We start from the raw sequence: 19,352 nt of genomic DNA, 5'->3' as shown, positions 1-19,352 counted from the left end.
ATAGCTATATAGACAGCGGGGAGGAGATTATAGATGTTCAAACATTTATTTTTTCATCAGCCAGATGGACTACTAAGAGTTATGTTTCATGTGAGACTTAACTGATGCCCATGGACACTTAATTGCTAAATAAAAGAGGCAGGATGGACAACATAGTTTCACTTAATAATAGCACTTAATAACAGTGCTAATGCACCTTTTAGGATTTTGTTTTTCTTAAATTTTTTTGAGACTAGTCTAGTCTAGTCTAATAATATAATATAATATAATATAATATAAGTGCAAAACATTGTGATTAAAATTTTTTAAATGTATAATTTGATATTTATAATTATTTTAATTGTATATTTTCACATAGTTTAATTATTTTTAATCATTAGAAAATTATTTTTATTATTGTACATTATGTATAATAATAAATTACTTTTGAAATATTTAAAAATAAATAAATATAAAAATACAACATATTAATGAATACATATAAAAAAGTATAAACTACACATTCAATTAGAAATGTAAATATAAATAAAAACTAAAATAATAAAAACAATACAGATTCATTTTTTTGTGTGTTTGTGTGTGTTAAGGCTAGTCAAACTGTTGGCAGGGCACGTAGCAAAAATCCTAACCATTGAGCCCTGCTGCATAAATGAGGAATGTTATTTCCAATTAGGCTGGAGCACTGAGACTGTCTGTGTCTGCTGGGAGATTGAAGCCATCTCAAACCCATGTTATTTCTTCCGTCTAGACTGGCCCATGTGTGCTGGCTCTCTATGTTCCTACTTACTAGTCAGTAGAGGAGAGTGCCGAGCGGAGAAAGGTGTGCCTTTGCCATCCCAAATCCTCTACTTCTGTTAATGCTGCGCAACTCTCAGACTAATTACTGCAGCATATGCACGTCACCTGCGAGGCCCCTGCAGGCAGTCCTGAAGGCGCCTCAGAGCCCTGCCTCAGCCATACACATGCCAGCATTACTCCAAACCCGGCTCATCAGAAACACTCCACACTGCAGTGGAGCACCACTGACAGCCATACATCACTCGCTCAAACTAAACATGTGTGGCTGCAAAAGAAGAGATACGAGAGAAAAAGGTCCGTAAAAGTCTGCAAAGGATGCGACCCTTGAAGCTGCAGAAGTACTCATTCCTGTTGATTGATGAAAGCCCTGGTCGTGACGGCATCCAAATATGACAATTCGGGGACATTAAAGGCGCCAGCTCTTCTGCTTCACCTGCTGCAGTCCAGCTGGGAACAAAGTGGTCATTATCCCACTGTATGCTGCTACGGCGCTCCCTGTGGTTCAGAATCTGCTCAATTATCTTCTCCTCCTGGGCTAAGGCTGACAGGCGTGTTGGCAGGTGTGTCCTTTCCATCCTGTTCACCTCTCCTACTGGAGGATTAGAAAGCGAGGGGGGCACCGACTAATGTTACGGCTCCAGAGCTGTTAACGGCATTGGCCTTTCATGCCCGCTGGACAGACGAGCGATGAAAGAGCAAATGCTCATCTTTGCAGATGACCAGGCCTCAGATGACCTCAACATACAACTGTCCCGAAGAGAGGGCACCATCTGTCAGAGCTTTTCCAATGAGTATAATCAGAACAAAAATGCAGAATGATGCATTTGACGGAGGGAGATGAATACAGATGCTCTGCCTGATCAGTCTTTGAGAGTATATTTTGTATAAGCCAAAAAATCTAAAGTATACTTTTTAGGACTTAACTGTATTCCAGCATGATTGATTCATAAATAAATTTTATAAAAGATGTCAAAAAATAGTTCACACAGAAATGAAATGTCATCATTTACTCACCCTCATTTTGTGGAACATAAGAGTAGATATTTTAAATAATATTTCAACAGTTTTTGTGCATACAGTGATGCCTTTGACAACGTTGAACTTTCATTAACTTTCATTAACTTCCATTAACTTTCAGTGTATTTGTTCCACAAAGAAGAGAAAGTAATTCAACTTCATGACGTGATGACAGAATTTTTCATTTTAGGAAATACTGAGTATATTGTACTTTAGACTAATAAAGTTTACAGTCTATTTCTGCTCTGCCAATGAACATAGTTCAACAGTCCAAAAAAAAGAAAAGAAATTGAAGCAGGATGAACCACCACATGTTGCTTGGCGTCTCAGACTAAAACAAGTGGAGTGATACAAAGTAAAAGTTCCAGTGCGTTCATCAGCAACATCAGCGCTCTCAGGAACCCTCTCACCCAATCAATTTAGAGGACAAGAACTAAGGAGAATTATTTGCAAAGGCAATCAGTAGATGCATATTCTCGTTTCCATGAACATCCTCTCCGATTCAGATTTCTTGTGTGCTGTCTTTTCCTATGCATGAAAGGAATTCAGATCAGAGTGTCTGAAAACAAGATGTTAAGTAACACTAGCTTTACTATGCCACAACAGACTGGGAATCGTCATGGTGACTGCTTTGAGAGGATGAGGGAGAGCCAGCTAACATTGGCATATAAAACAGCTTCACATCAGAGGTGGCTAAGTTCATGTCAAACAGCGGCTTAGATTTACCGGTGAAAGAGAGAGGGAGAGACAGGCTTAAATAAGTCCTAGCTTAATTTTAGCACTATGTGTGACACTCACCGATTTTCATTCATCCTTTTCTAAAGCCAGCTATTTATTTGAGAGGCTTTGTTTCACAAAGGACATTCTCTTTAGCATTCATAGGACAAAAATGTAGATTTAATTCATTTCTTCCATTATGAAAAGTGTGACAGAGGTGTGGTCACAGCAACCAGAAAAATGAAAGCCATTATTACATCCCTACTGAAAAGACCCGCTCCCTTATGAAAAGGCAGACTCAGTCATATTGAGGACGAGGACTGAAAAGTTTTACTTTTATAATTACGAGCAAATTGTCTTCCAAACTGGTTGGCCAGACTGGAGTGATTTTCCATTTGTTGCAATCTTGGGCAAACATAGCAGTTATTTTACACCTGGTTTCTTACAGGCTCTTGGCCGCATTGTTACTTAAGGCACATCATCAAAAGACGCCACCGTCATGCTTACCAAGCCCAGCCTCGAACATGTTGTGTGGTGCTACACCGAACAAAGGATGATGAAATGACAAGAATAAGTGAAGTGTGTTCAATCATCCTCTTTGGAAATGAACAGGAATGAGGAGAACGCCTGGATGGAGTGATATATAGAGAGATGAGAAAGAGAGAGCCAAATGGAGGACCTACTGAATCCCAATTCACTCCAGTTCCTGAGAAAAAAGAAATAAATGAGAACTACATATATTGCTTTGAAAACAGTGACAAGATGGCAATAAAGGAGAGGCAGGTAGAGAAGAGTGTGACTGTAACACGATGAGTCAGGTGAGGTGAGGTGTAATTAATACTGAGGATGCCAGTGTGTGATGATGATACAGTAAGTGTTGAAGATTAATTCATATTCAGAATCACAACACGTCCCGTTAAAGACAACAGTATGGCTGTCATTTCATTTCCATATCATGAAATTTTTGGAGAAAACGTATTTCAGTGGGAGATAATGATAATGATTGATGTTATCAATTGAATTTCATTGTATTGCAAAAATCCAGTTGTGATTTTATTGGTTAATTTTATTGAGGGGTCATGGTTTTGCTGGTTAGCATGCACAAACAAACAAAAAATTATATAGTAAATATTTAATGTTAATAAATTATTACATTATTAAATGGATTGATTATAACCACAACAACATCAGCAAACAACAAAAAACATATATATTTTTTATTATTAATAATAAGTATTATTACAATTACATTTTACTTTTGCATGTGAAAATGAAGGAAAAAAACTGAATGAAATCATAGTTAATAGCATTATATTTCAAATAAAAATACATAAGGTCAGTAACATCAATAAATACCTGTGTATAGTAATACAATAATATTCACCAGTAATGTCATAGCTGGATCTTTAGCTTATAACATTAACAATGTTACCTAAACCTAGGTAATATTGCTAATTTGCGCACAATAAAACTATTAAATTAATATAAAAAAAATATTGCTTAAGTAAATAACTAATTTAAACTAAACTAAATAATTATTGGATTCATGGTGTCTTTAACTTCACCAGCCATTATAAAATGTGCATATTTTGCAAAGCCGACAAGGTTAATTATTTAGGAAAATAGTGTGTAGACAAAAAGAGTAAATACATAAATAAGACTGTTTTCTGTGCAACTGCTGTAGCTTTCTGTTCTAGCAAGGAATCTTGCTCACTATGTCAGCCTCCTACCTCAACCTCGGCTAAAAAAACCCTACTCATTGCCTGAACAGCTTGTTGCTAGGCTACACCAGAGAGGGTAAAAAAGACTGTTATCTGAGAGAAGAGAAATCTCCTGAACAGTGAGAGTAGCACACCCAGGAAAATAAGATGGTAAACAGAGGATGTGCATCAGCTACAAAAGTGAACCACATAAAACACAAAAGGTGTGACAAGATGCAAATGACAGGATCTTCTGAGGAGGAACATAGACACTTTGCTCTGCCATCATAAGCTGCTCCCTGCGCTAGTTTAAACTAGATGTCTTTATTCTGAAAACAATGTGACTTAATTCTCATGCATTGTGCTCGTTTTATACCACGGGGTGCGTTTCAAACACAAACACGCATCTGAACATGAACAGAAACACATATTCGCAACAGGTCAGGACACCAATTCCACAGTTGGATTAAAGAATGGAGAAACATGCTTTGACATTTTACAAACAAGGCATTTCTTTGTCGATTTCGATAATTAGAGAGAGTGCAGAAAGCACTGAAATGACAAATTTTTCACCATCCCGCAACAACATAAAAGCCAGACCAAAAAAGCTCCATGTCACGACTATAGAACACAAAGATAAGAAGCACTACATTTAAAACTAATTTGTTTCATAAGATAAAAACGCCTGGATTCACCTTACGTTCTCTTAGCATGACCTAAAACCTTTTGTAAGATCAAAAACTGCTTTGGATTATTGGAAAGCGTACAGTGATTCAGTTTAATATCGCTGCCAGGCTGATATAACTGTACAAAGTTAACATTGGCCTTGTGACATGGTATTTAGAAATGCAGTGAACTGTACAAAAGCTCAATTATAGCTCTGCTACACAGTCAAGCCTGACCACGTTCTGCAGGCACGTCCAAATTATGTACATGCAAAAGAATAGCCCTAACCTTTAGATGTTCTACCGCTTGTATTTGGTTTAACCTTTTCCATATGGAAAGTTGTGGATATATGTAAACAAATGACGATGTCTCAACTCAGTCGGTTCGCGAGGTGGCTGGGGTGCAGAAAAGTGTACAATTTGAGGTATGGTCCAGTGCGAGGCACAATATAATGGCAAATATAATCATTGTCAGCACAGGTGACATAATTACACAGTATCACGAAATGCCTTTATACTAAATCTAACACATTTACACAAGCATCTGCCACTGCAAACTGAGAGCCAGGATAAAGGGCTTAATGAATTGAGAAATGCTTTCGTGGTATATTGTAAAACACAATAAAGCCCATGAGCTATGCAAATGGTCCCCATTCTGTGATTTGCATGTGGAGCTGGCGCACCAAGGTGGAGTATAATGCCATCTGCGTCATGTAGAGAAAAGGCTCTCCGCTCATTTCTCAGAAATCAAAAAGAGTCATTTGGACATCATTTAAATTCATGAAAATGTTACGAGTGTCTGTTGGGAGCTCTGGGAGGACTTGCAAAGGTGAGAAGTCAGAAATGCCAACAAGGACTCGGGAACTGCTCATGCATGTGGGGTGGATGTGAGACGTGGCCTGGAATTACAAGGCGAATGTTTGGTAGAGGAGTGTAATGGCAAACAGGTGGGTCTTTGCGGGTGAATGGCAATAGGGATAAAGGATGTGACATATGGATGGACAGGCAGACAGACACATATACAGCAAATCCACATTAGTTTAATTCCGGCATCCCGTGCATGTCGCTGATACGTGCCGTACTGTACTCAGCTGGCATGCTGTGCTGGCAGAAGTAGGAGTGAGAGGTACCAACCGTGAGCTGCGGCTTCAGTGCTAGGCGCAGCGTCTGAGCACACGAGGCGAGGTGGTGCGGTGTAGGAAGGAGGAGGGAAACATGAGGAACAGCATGCATAAAAAGGAGAAATGGGGGAAAAAAAACAAATGGAACTTATAAGCAAGCATTTACACACAATTACAACAATGACCAATACTTAGAAACAATGACAAGAGGACCAAATCAAATGTTTTGCACGTCAAAACAAACAGGGCATCAAAACGCACAGCTAAGACTAGGGATGTCAAAAATACTTTGGTACAAAGAACCCCACAGATTCAAATCCACCTTCCTCAACAAAACCATCTCAATATCTAAGACTGAGATTTCTATGGCTACTCTATTCAGTACCTGATTAGAAATGGATACATATTTTTAATCTTCAAATGTGTTAATTAAAGGGACAGTTCATAAAAAAAAAAAGTCTATTCTAATGTAAAAGCACATATTTCTGATGTAAAAAGCACATACACAATAATAATAATAATAAAATAAATAAATAAATAAATATTGTATTTTCCCCTTTAATTGCAATTTTTTATTATATAAAAAATATATACCATTTCTAATCATTAACTGGAAAATGACAACAGAAATTTTGCTGAAATTTCAATCAATTTAACATGTTTTAAATCACATATCATATTATATTACAAAAGCTAAAATTGACCACATTATTCAAATTTCACCTTCTTTTGTATGGAGCCAGAAGAGTCTCAATAAAGATAAATGCACACACTACAGTCACATATGCACACATAGGATTCATACATGCACACACATAATTCATAAATACACACACAGGATACACAAATGCACACAAAATTCACAAATGCACACACAAAATTTAAAAAGCACAGAAGATTCACAAATGCATACAAAATTCAGAAATGCACACAAAATTCAGAAATACACACACAATTTAGAAATGCAAACAACATTTACAAATGCACTCAAGATTCACAAATGCACAGGACAAGATTCAGAAATGTATTTCTGATGCACACACACATATATCTTGATTTACAAACTGCTTGCGGTCTGTGAACTTCACTGCATTTGTGTGTGAATTTTGAGACTCCCTTGACTTGGCTCGACACACAAATGCCTTTTTTTAAACAGGGAATGATCTGCAACCAATCAGATATCTCCCTTGTTTTAGCCAATCACAAGAATGCACCCCACGTGGGGGATTGTTTACTTATAAGCCAATCAGCGAACGACTCACTTTCCTCACGCAGCGAACGACTCACTTTCCTCAGCGAACGACTCACTTACCTCACACAGCCGGCGACTCACTTTGCGCAGCCAGCGACCCACTTTGCGCAGCGAACGACTCACTTTCCTCACGAGTCACGCAGCGAACGACTCACTTTCCTCACCCAGCGAGCGACTCACTTTCCTCAGCGAACGATTCACTTTCCTCACGAGTCACGCAGCAAACGACTCACTTTCCTCACCCAGCGAGCGACTCACTTTCCTCAGCGAACGATTCACTTTCCTCACGCAGCGATCAACTCACTTTCCTAAGCGAACGACAGCCGGAGACCCACTTTTCGCAGCCAGAGAGCCACTTTCCTCTCGCAGCGGACCACTAACTCTATCTTCATGTAGGGACTCAATATTATAATTAAAGTGACTTCTATATTGCATCCAAAATAATATTTAGATATATTTAAATATTCAAAAAGGTTTAAACATTTTTTTTTTTTACTTTCATTAAAATATTTCAATAAAATGAAATAATTGCCTATTGCAAATTTATGAATCCATGGTTAACTTTTTTTCTGCAGTCACTGGGCTATATGTATTGAGACATTTTTAAATTTATATTTAGTAAAAAATAATAAAAAATAAACCTGAATTGTAATCTAAACATCTGTATTTTCATACTATTTAATACAATTGCTGTGTGAACACGTTCATGTGATTGGCTTATAAGTAAACAATCCCCCCACATGGGGTGCATTCTTGTGATTGGCTAAAAGAAGGGAGATATCTGATTGGTTGCTGATCATTCCCTGTTTAAAAAAAAGCATTTGTGTGTCGAGCCAAGTCAGGGGAGTCTCAAAATTCAAACACAAATGCTGTGAAGTTCACAGACCGCAAGCAGTTTGTGAATCAAGATATATGTGTGTGTGCATCAGAAATACATTTCTGAATCTTGTCCTGTGCATTTGTGAATCTTGTCCTGTGCATTTGTAAATCTTGAGTGCATTTGTAAATGTTGTTTGCATTTCTGAATTGTGTGTGTATTTCTGATTTTTGTGTGCATTTCTGAATGTTGTATGCATTTGTGAATCTTCTGTGCTTTTTAAATTTTGTGTGTGCATTTGTGAATTTTGTGCGCATTTGTGCATCTTGTGTGTGTATTTATGAATCATGTGTGTTCATCTATGAATCCTGTGTGTGCATATGTGAATGTAGTGTGTGCATTTATCTTTATTGAGACTCTTCTGGCTCCATACTTTTGGCTTTTCTGTTTACAGCTTAGCCTGTTAGCCTAATTGATTATAAAGCTCTATTACAAGAAAACTGTCCACATTGAGGAAGGGGAATATGATTCTGCGGTGGGATCTGATTTGTGTCAAAATATCATCTCTCAAGAACCATAAAATGTCTAAACTGGTCATGCACGAATTGCTGGCGTGTGCTGCTTTGTAAACATAGATCATTTTCAAATGGTGCTGACAATCACTGCTGCACCCTCGATCAATATAGCAGGACCACAAGACTCTCAATAAATAATAACCACATAAAAAATACCTTTTCATATGCTTGCCTTTCTTGAGAACCAAGCTATTGAGTCAAAAGTAGAGTGTGGTACATTAAAATAACATGGACTGACTTTTAAGGCAAACCACTAGTATATATATGACTTATGAACATGATGTAAAATTGTATAAAAAAATAACAAAAGAATGCCTTTGCAACTATTGTATGTAATTAGTCATTAAATTGCACCAGAAGGCCTCTGACTTTTTGAAATGTTGATAACTCAATGTAAACCTGCAATACTGCTCCAGGTAATTCCTCTGATATAACAGAGGAATTCAGACTGCCTTTCTGCTTTGAGCTGATGAAATGCCTCTACAGAAATATGGAAGCGAATACATAACATGAGGAGTGTGAGCCCTTATCCTGGTGCATTACCTAAGGGCAGAGAGCACTTCAAACACACCAGGAGAGCCGTGATGCAGAGGTGCTCGTTATGGGAAGAAACATTAGAGATGTCAATCACTATTGGGGCAACACAAACTTTGCCCTTAAAGCATAACTTGGCGTTTCTCCGCTCGATTAGATAGGATCTAGACTTAATCCAGTTGTTAGCTTTGATGATTCAGGTTCAGTGGAGTATTCCTCAATATTTATCAGATTGACAGAAAGAAGCGGTTCAGATGGTGTGTAGAGTACCAAGCAATTACATATTTGAGTGAGGCAAAGTTAGATGAGTGAGGCACGTTCATTGGATCACAAGATGGAGATCAAGGGCGCTGGCTGCTTTTGGATGGAGAGCTTCTTGGAAAAAAAGTGTTTCACTAAACAGTAAAAGACAGAAATGAATTACTGTATGAATGCTAGATTTAGAAAAATATTTTATATCCAATGCGACTTGTAGTGCACTCTTGAGGGGGGTAGCAACCCTGAAGTAACCTGGCCTTTATAGTTTGCCTTTTCCAGTGTTTGAACCTGGGACCTCAGGGTTACAATATGAGATCTATACTATAAGTGTGGGTTGTGAACCAGAACTGACCTGGTGTCAGTTTCTAACTGAGACTAGATTTACAGAATGTCCCATGAATTGGAAAATTCATGCAAAGCATTTTTATCGGTTGTCTTTCTTCAATAAAAGCTGTGGAGACTGCAAATCAGATACAACGAAAAAGCTTCTCTTCTCTTCGCTTAATTTTAAAGTGATTAAGAGTAAATAAAATTAGAATATTATAGAATATGATCATCTTGCATTTTCTAAGTTCCATAAAATAAACAACTACTATAATTAACACCAACTAAACTAAAATGTGAATTTAAATCTGTAAAACAGTATAAATTTTTTTTAAAAAATAATAAAAGAAAAACCTTGCAGCTCACTATTTACTGAACCACCACTTGATGAAAAAGACGTCTAATTTGATTATGAGGGATAAAATTAGTATATAGATATTATCTTTTTTATTATTATTATTATAGTCATTTTATAAACGTAAAATTATAAATCCTTAAATTGAAAATAAAATAGCTAAAAATAACTACAAGTGAACAAAATATGTCATTAAATGATTAAACTTACAGCTCTCTACTTACAGAACTTCAACTGAAAATCATGATCATTATTTATTTTTTCATTTACTGTATATTATTTCAGTTAATCTTAAATGAGAAAAGCCTTGTTTGAAATCGATAACATAAGTGTACACACCTTTCCTTTCTAATCAAATTCCAATTCCTGAATTCAATTTTTGAATTCTGAAATTTGCTGAATGTATTTTGATGAGGTTTGTGAAAAAGAATTACAAGAGTTACAGAGAGCATGCGAGCACGCTTTACTTGCAATCCCTGCTGTTAGGACTTTAGATAAAGAACCTCTAGGTGGTCAGGAGACCTATAACAACACACTGTGTTAGTGTTACACTGCTCTTTAGTCCTCAAAATAAAATGCAAAACTCCACCATTAAAGGTGTTCATCTGGCACAAAAAAGCACAGCAAGGCCTTTAACATAATCACTAAGGAAACTTCTCAGCCTACCGCTGACATTAGGTCCTTCAAAAGGGCTTCCAACATCAGAAAAATGAACAACTTGAATAACACCGCACTTACTGCTGCACAGCAAGCCTTTGTATAAGTCTCGAGTCACTGCGCCGTTGGGCGGAGACATTTGAAACATTATCAAAAATGAACTGTCAAGCCCCTCTGAAAGTGGGCACTGAGTACTCGAGGCAAACAGTTCAAGGAGAGAGTCCTGAGATGAAGCATGAGCCTACGAATAAAACACAATCAAAATGAGCAATAATGTCCTCAGGTTATTATTTGACATTAAGAGGGAAGTGGAGGGTTTCCATCACTCCATGCATACTGTGATTCCCATCAGGCAGATGGTTTGGAGCATGTTCTTGCAGAGAAAAGAGGAGACATGGAGAAAGCAGGAGGGACGTAAGGAAGCTGTCCTGGTTATTTACTACTATCCAGGGACACACAAAAAATATATGGAGGAACTTATCCAAAATGAGCATTACAATCTTCAAGCTGTCCTCCAACTCTCCATCATCAGAGGGCCTCTGGAAGCCTGCTAAGACCATTTCTGGTTCAGGCAGAAGTCTGTCAATAATCTGCTGATGAGCAACGGCCTTCCCCCTTGTGCATGGCCCTTTTTTTTAGTGTGGGTCACCTGAGGCGATGTCCTTGCTTACATCAGCAGCTGATATCAGCAGAGATGACAATAGGCACACAGCTTCATAGCTAATTGCAACAGCTTTGTGTGGCACAGGAGATGACAGCGAAACATGCGCCCAGTGCCCAAGGGAAGGACACAACTGCTGAATCTCAGCAGCACACAACTCTTCATTCAAAAAATATACTAGTGCAACATTATTGTGATGAATCTATTGTGCCAAACAAGCTTAATTAATGCCCCAAAACAGCCTTTAAGGACACCGAAAAGGTGTTTTCCTGCAAATAGTCAGCTATTAAACTAATCAAATTAAACTGACTAAAATATTTTTTTTTTGAGAATACCATTAAAATTAAACCAAAATTAAATAAAAAGTGCAATATTAACCTTAATATTAACAATATTAATCTCAAAGTACAATAAACTACAGCACAACCAGCATTTAAAAATACTATATTTATATAACTGCACATAATTATTTATATATAATATTTTATTCTTTATTTATGACTATACATTGATATTATATGATGAAAAGTGATTATATATAATAATTAATAAAACAAAATATACATATTGCATTTTTTACTTCATTATAAACATAAATATGCATCTTTTTCATTTTTGGGTGAACCACCTCTTTAACTACTTGATGACATATGATCAATCCCCAAAAACGTAAAATTAAGAGAAGGTGAGTAGCAAGTAAGAACATTTTATTTACAGAGCACATTTGGGGGTTGAATAAAGGCCCCCTGTAGCGAATCCATGCTTTTTGTAAAATAAATATCTAGATTTCTAATGTAATAAACACTTTTTTTCTCACTTCTGCTGACTTTTTGGGAACCGGAAGACATGCAGGTGGAAGATGAAAGACGTATGCATTGTGCGCACCTCTGGGAAATGTATGAGCAAAAGTAACAAAGTTTCCTTACTTTAGCAAAGGAAAACCAGTCTTCTCTTGGCTTATTTCAAAATCCTCTGACGTTTTTCTTTACAAATCCTAATTTTGTGCTTCTAATTCGTGACCAGCGTTTTGTTTTGTTCTCTCTCTGCGTTCGTCACTAACCACGCAGCACTGACGAACTACAACATCTGCCTGCATGTCCTCCGGTTCCCAACAGTCAGCAGAAGTGAGAAAAAAGCGTTTATTACCTTTGAAATCTGGATATTTATCTTACAAAAAGACATGGATTCGCTGCAGGGGGCCTTTATTCACCCCTGGAGCCATGTGAGGGACGTTTTATTACAGATGCGTGCACTTTATTTCACGTCTTCTGAACTGTTGACAACAAACACCCGCTTACCCCACTGAAAGGCTTGGAAGAACAAGGACAATTTTTAATACAACTACGATTGGATTATTCTGAAAGAAGAAAGTCACATACACCTAGGATGCTTCGAGGGTGAGTAGAAGATGGACAAATTTCCATTCTCGGATGAACTAACCCTTTAAGTCTAGATAAAAAAAATAAAATAAAAAACTGAAATAGAAGGAGCACTCTAAATGTCAGGTGGCACCTAATTCCATAAATATGGAGCAGCAATTGCAAAGGCTTTGTCACCTTTAACTTTTAGCAGTGACCATGGGACATATAAAAGAGAGCAGATCTGAGGGACACGAGAGCTAAATAAAATAATAATAATAAGATCAGAGATGTAAAATGGGTCTTGTCCATTAAGACATTTTAAAATCAATCAGCAAAATTTTGAACTGAATTCTGAAAGAGACAGTAAGCCAGTGAAGAGAGGCTAAAAATGTTTTAAGAGGCTAAAAAAAGCGATATGAACAGTTTGGCTGCTGCATTCTGGACCATCTGCAAACATGCTAGTGAAGTTTGGGGAAGATCAAGGTATAAAGAATTATAGTCCGAAGATCAAGGTAGAAAGAATTATAGTCCAACCATCATGTGATAAATGCATGACTTACTTTTTCCAAGTCTTGAAAGGAAAGTGTAGATTTAAGTCTGAAAAATTATCCTCAACTGACAGTGGCTATTGTTAACAACTGAGCTGATTTGTTTTCAAGACAAAGCTTAGACTCAAAGGTGCATTTTTGCATGTGACTTGACATATGGAATAGGATTGTCAAAGTAGCTGGCTATAGACCCCTTTTGCGCGGACGTCACAGGTACGTCACGGCGCTAGCTGGAGGCAAAACAAATGGAAAACTGGAGGCGGCTAATACAAACCAACACAGGGTCGGCTACTCAAGGAGCTTAAAATGTTGTATTGTTGTGTTGTTGGTTGCCAGAATCGACGGAGAACATTTTATATACATTGTTGTGATTAATTGTGATCGGAATTTAAGAACATGGTAAGAAAGAATACATACAGAAAGTTTATAATTAATTTGCAGTCTTCAGAATTTTTATTTCTAGAAAATATTTACATCTTAATAATAATTTTACTGTAATGACACTCTTTATTTAATCTAAGGATTTATACGCCCTCAGTTTCTCTTTACTTTACACGCTCGGTTTCTCTATGAGGTAAGTGTAGATGTCAGGCCACTCAATCGGAGGTAATCCTGTCAGATCGTCCATCCAATGAGTGATTGTGTACGGGTCGATCAATCTGGTTCCGTCCGTTAAAGTTAACTTTTTCAAATAATTATCGCGGTCCCGGACAGTGAGTGACCTTAAATATTCAGATAAAGCAGATTATTTTCTCCAGCCATTATTAAAAAAACAAGCTAAGAAAACTCGCTAGCTTCCGTTTGTTCAAGTGTTGAGGGGAATCTTTCTGCCTCCAGCTAAGCCCCGCCCACACAAATACGTCACATTGTTTACCAACTGTAAAAGGGTCTATAGAGTTTCTGATCATTGTTTAGCTGGAGGAAACTGTTTGCCACCCAGCATTTAGTCTCTAGAAGCTGCAGAGAATGTCTAGATTTTAATGGAACATACATCTGAGAATCATCAGCATAGAAATTAAAAGAAATGTAATCATGTTCATGAATATATCCATTCAGTTTACTTTGTCTTCTCCTTTTCACTGGCAATAACTGTCCAATGCCACCTCTCATGATATCTCTGAATGCACACTGAATGCTCTGTATATTTGCATTACATATCCCATTTAACCAAATGAAGAAGGAATGTGAAGAAAGGCATAATTTTCAGCTAAATACATTAGGCATCTGTTTGAGTATATGACTGACCGGGAAAATACAGAACAAATGGATAAGGTTTATTTTTCCATTAAGTGTGCATTATTTATCTGTTTGTATTTAGGCTTTCTGTGATGTCAGGCAGGTTCAGGCTGAATATTCTCCACAGTTCTACCAGCTTATTTCCAGTTAGCCATCATAGGATGTAATCATAGCTCCCATAACAATATACCTCCACATAAAAAAAGACTTATTGGGAGCATTTCTGTGTTCGCGTACATGATGCTAAGTGCAATAAATTCTAGAGGATGGTCTCCCTGGGTTGTGTATCAAAGCACTGCAGTGGTTGTTTTCCCTGTGGTAATGCAATTGACCTTTAGTGAATTAGCCTTTTCTCTGCCAGCGAGCCATCTCTCATTGTCTGGCTTGTTCTCGGCTTCGGGATTCAGACAGTGAGGGAAATGGACTTCTTTCTTACACACAAGTGCTTTTGCTGGGCAATTCATTTGTTCAATTCCAAAATCAGTTTACCAGATGGTGTTTATGCAATTTAAGCACTGACAAAAGCACTTTTTTTTCAGTTATCACTCATACTATTGTTTACAACAATGCATGAAACTTAGGGGTTAGGGGTTCAAATAAAATACAATAAAATGGGACAAAAAATCCCATAGCCTCACACTGAAGATTGGGCTGAGTCAAATCTATGGATCTGAATATCAGATCATTTATATGTAGCACTGAATAGTGTAACAACGACAATGTAAAATAAAGTGCTTGCAAATACTCTTTTACATTCACTTAAAACTGCTGTCAATTTCTGTGCTCAACCTAAAGTATAAAAAAAAGGGGGAAGTGATGGATTATGAAAGAAAAAGTGAGCGAAAGAGCTCTAAAATGGAGAGCCTCTCACCACAGCTCAGAATTACAGATCTTGCAGAGTAAAATAAAAAGGCCTTGGCTACAAAAATAAACACAATAGTCTGGGGAAATGGGGACATGAGAGGACTAAACAACACCTTTCGAGTCTTCATTCAGTCTTCCCTTTTCACTGTGGCTCAAAGTCACAGATAGATAAATGTACAGAAAGAGATGGAGCAAATGACAGGAAGGGAGAAACGAGAGAGATGGAGGACAGATTGTGTTGTCAGCCAGAGAGGAATAAATGCCTAATCTTTGATCAAATTTGCAAAAGCTTAGTGGGGAAGAAAAGCTCTCAGAAATATCGATAAACATCCATTTCTGAGCTGTGTTTAGCAGAGAAAAAAGTACATAAATACAAACAGAAATTAATGACATCTGTCCTCATTGCATATGGTGGCAAGCAAGGCCCTTCCATTTAGCCATTTACTTTTCAGTGTAAATGGCAATTTAGTCATCTCTAAATGTCACCTCCTGAAGCTGTGGAGCACTTTAGCCTTGCGTTATGGCTTTAAAAGATTTTTTAAAAGTGCAGTATAGCCCATTCCATTTCTCTTATAGCCAGTTTATCAAAAATGTATTAAATTTCTAAATGGCCTCCACCTCTGCGGAGTGATAAATTCATGTGGTGTTCCTGAAGTATACACATCCAGCCAAAGCATAAATGAAATCAGCAGAAGGTGGAAGTAGTGTGGCTACTTAGGACCCACTCTTCCTATTGAAGTACATGGGCATAATAGGATGCGTTTTAAGGGGGAAATGATAAAAATGCGGCCTGATATAGCAGAGCTATAGGTTTGCATGGCCTGGCATGTGGAAAGCATATCCAGAGCTGAGCCTTTGCTGGAATCTTTTCACACAAACAATGCAATATGTCTGTAATTGAATAATATTTTCCCTATCAGGGCCGTTTATCTGCAGCGATGCCTGCGGGTTGGACCTCTGGAGGATTTCCATGTGTGCAGCAGGCAGCAGTGTTAACGAGATTCATTCACCTCGTTAATGAAGAAAGAGGGTGTGTCTCATTAGTATGCGTCATTGCTTCTTTCATTAAACACAATCATGCAGCCTAATCATGGCTGATTCATTTCTCAGCCCTTTATAGAATCTCTCAAATCATCTGAACAAGTCAGTCCAAGATTTTGATTGCTCGTGGAACCGACGGCCGCTCCCACTCGGTTTCGCGAGTACACAACAAAACGCAGAGCTGCATCTCTAGCAATCTGCACGGTTTTCACTGTAATATAAAGAATTGCCTTGAGGAAGGAGAAAAACAGACAGTGAAACGATCTCAATTGGTTGCTTCAATATCACAATCATTACAGGCAACAAATTACAGTACATCAGGGTCTTTTTTAGAGATTGAAACCAGCAGCAACATTGATTCAGCTTTCCATCATCTGGGACAGTATTAGCTTTTGTGTGCTCTTTATGTTGAGCAGAGTGGATTAGAGCAGCTAATGAGCTCATGGTGGTCAGTATCGCAGGGCGTATGTATCATTCGGCCACAGAGCCAATTCTACAATCAGATTTCACTCAGTTCAAACTAACCTGGTGCAAAAAGAGCTTAAGTTATTTGTAGCAACTATGCCATGGTCATATGCCCAGTTTTCGAGGTGTGGTCCATGGCCTGGTATTATGCATGTGTTTTTTTAATCAATGCAGAAGCTATTTACAGTATGAATGATGGAAATGTGGTTATGTTTACTACACAAATACTGAAGCATGTGGGATGCTTGCGGTGATTTTCAGCCTCTGCGTCTTACACAAAAACTTAATCTCCAGAGCTGCTGTGAGAGTCACTTTGTGAGAATTTTTCAGTCCAATTTGTGACCCTGGACCACAAAACCTGTCTTAAGTCGCTGGGGTATATTTTTAGCAATAAACCCATACAAAAAACAACAAAAACAAAACACTGTATGGGTCAAACTTATAGATTTTTCTTTTGTGCCAAATATCATTAAGTTATTAAAGTAAAAATCAGGTTCCATGAAGATATTTTGTAAATTTCCTACTGTAAATATATCAAGGCTTAATTTTGATTAGTAATATGCTTTGCTAAGAATTCATTTGGACAACTTCAAAGGCGATTTTCTCAGTATTTTGATTTTTTTTTTTTTATGCACCCTCAGATTTCAGTTTTCAAATAGTTGTATCTCGACCAAATATGGTCAGATTTAAACAAAACAAATAAAGGATCAAAATAAAGGGGGAAAAAAAGAAAAGAAAATGTTTGTAGGGTCCTTGTTCAAAATGTTGAAACTGAGACTTTTTGGACTTTGCACTATTGGATACCAGATTGTATGAAATATAGCATGTACAGGGATTTAATATAATGAAACAAACAAAAACCAGATTTTTGTATCATTACACCTGTGCAGTCAGATGCGGTTGGCTTGGTAAATGAGAAATCCAAACATGTACACGCTTGATCCCAGTTTCTCTTGGCCACAAAGACTCTGCCGTCATTGTCAGCCCACAGGAAACATAAAGGGGGTTCTGTAATCCCTGCACCAGACAGGCCAGGATACAGCGCCAGATCCTGATAAGATTAGGCCGCTAAAGGAGCGAACCGGGCTGAAATTTGAGAGAATTTGTGAAGGGGGCCAGCTCTGACATGTGGCATTGACAGTGCTGCGAGCTCGGCCCAACCCTGGCCCGGTCTCACATGGGACAGGGTCCACTCATAATCAGCGAGAGAATCTTATCAGGCCTGGCTAGCTGCTGGCGGTCTATCCATCTCTCTCTTTCTCTCTCATCCACACACACACACACACACAAACAGTCAGGTTGAGCTGGTGGATGGAGGTCATACCATACCTTGTGTGATGTCTGGAGGGGAGGTTGTGGCGGTGGTGGTGGTGGTGGTTGTGGGTTTAGGGGTTGTGGTAAGGGCATCTAGATGGAAAAACACAACAAAAAAACATGACATACGGGGAAAAATCAGGAAAAACTAAACCAAACATGATCAAATCAACAAAGAGAGACAGGTTTGTGTTGTGTAATATGTGTAGCTTTACTCAACAGATGGTAAATATAGTCTTTAGTATATAAACTGTAGATTAATTATCAAACATTCTGTAACTATTGTACAAAATGAAAGAAGTCATTACACATGGTAACTGCAAAATGTACTGTGAGGACATATTTTGTGTGTGTGTAAACAATTACTGCTAATGTAGTGTTTAGGAAATAGAATAAAATAGCATTTAACAGCAATTAAAAGAAACCCAACCAAAATGAAATGATGACATGAGGGAATGATTAAAAATGAAGGGAAACATAAAATGCAGATGGTTATGAATTTAAAATGTCCATGCTAACAAATGACCGTAGCGATGACACACAGAAGGGGTCCTGGCATACATTCTCCTGTTTCTGTAATTTTTTTTTTTTTTTTTTGCATTTTCACACTTCATTAGCCGCTTTCCCTCCCTACCATCTACTAATGTTGCTTCTGATTTAGCAATTCATGGTGTGGAGTGCTGGACGCAATGTTGATGGAACCCAGAGACAGTGGCGGTTGTGACTGGCTTAGCGTGTTTGATGTTGGCGAGTTAACAGCAGGAGTGTTAGCCAGTCCGGTGCGTGGGGTGATCAGGATTTTTCATGGAGAGACAAGCAGGCAAACATTCATGAAATGAGGAATGGGAAAGGAGGGAGCGGAAGGGGAGGCGAGCGATGTGGAGATAACAAGCGTGAAAAGTGACGAGGCCTGCGCCACTGTTTGCCCAGCGCGTCCAGACAGATACCACTGTGTTAACATCTGTGGTGGGGGAAATTGGTCGGCTGTCTCCCCTCTCCACTTTGTTGTCTGCGCTCCATCAAAAGAGCTTGGTGGGAGCCCAGAAACGCTTCCACTCTCTGATGATTAACA

At 38.0% G+C, this 19,352-nt stretch overlaps 1 protein-coding gene across 4 annotated transcripts in view; it reads right to left on the bottom strand.

Moving 5' to 3' along the window:
• LOC127941763 (cell adhesion molecule 1-like) overlaps positions 1–19,352 on the bottom strand; it is a 270,814-nt gene that overhangs the window by 13,185 nt on the left and 238,277 nt on the right. For 2 of the 4 annotated variants that reach the window (XM_052537145.1, XM_052537146.1), the window contains 2 exons: positions 18,296–18,373; positions 6,032–6,064 (listed from right to left, as the gene is read on the bottom strand). The exons of 1 other annotated variant lie outside the window; for it this stretch is intronic. In XM_052537145.1, the coding sequence (XP_052393105.1) occupies positions 6,032–6,064; positions 18,296–18,373 (111 nt within the window). The remainder of the gene's footprint in view (positions 1–6,031; positions 6,065–18,295; positions 18,374–19,352) is intronic. One more of the 4 variants, XM_052537147.1, reaches the window with a different exon arrangement.

Source organism: Carassius gibelio, chromosome A21, assembly GCF_023724105.1.
Source record: "Carassius gibelio isolate Cgi1373 ecotype wild population from Czech Republic chromosome A21, carGib1.2-hapl.c, whole genome shotgun sequence".
NCBI lineage: Eukaryota > Metazoa > Chordata > Actinopteri > Cypriniformes > Cyprinidae > Carassius > Carassius gibelio.
The sequence above is the reverse complement of the archived record's forward strand: the minus strand, read 5'-3'. Positions and strand labels throughout refer to the sequence as shown.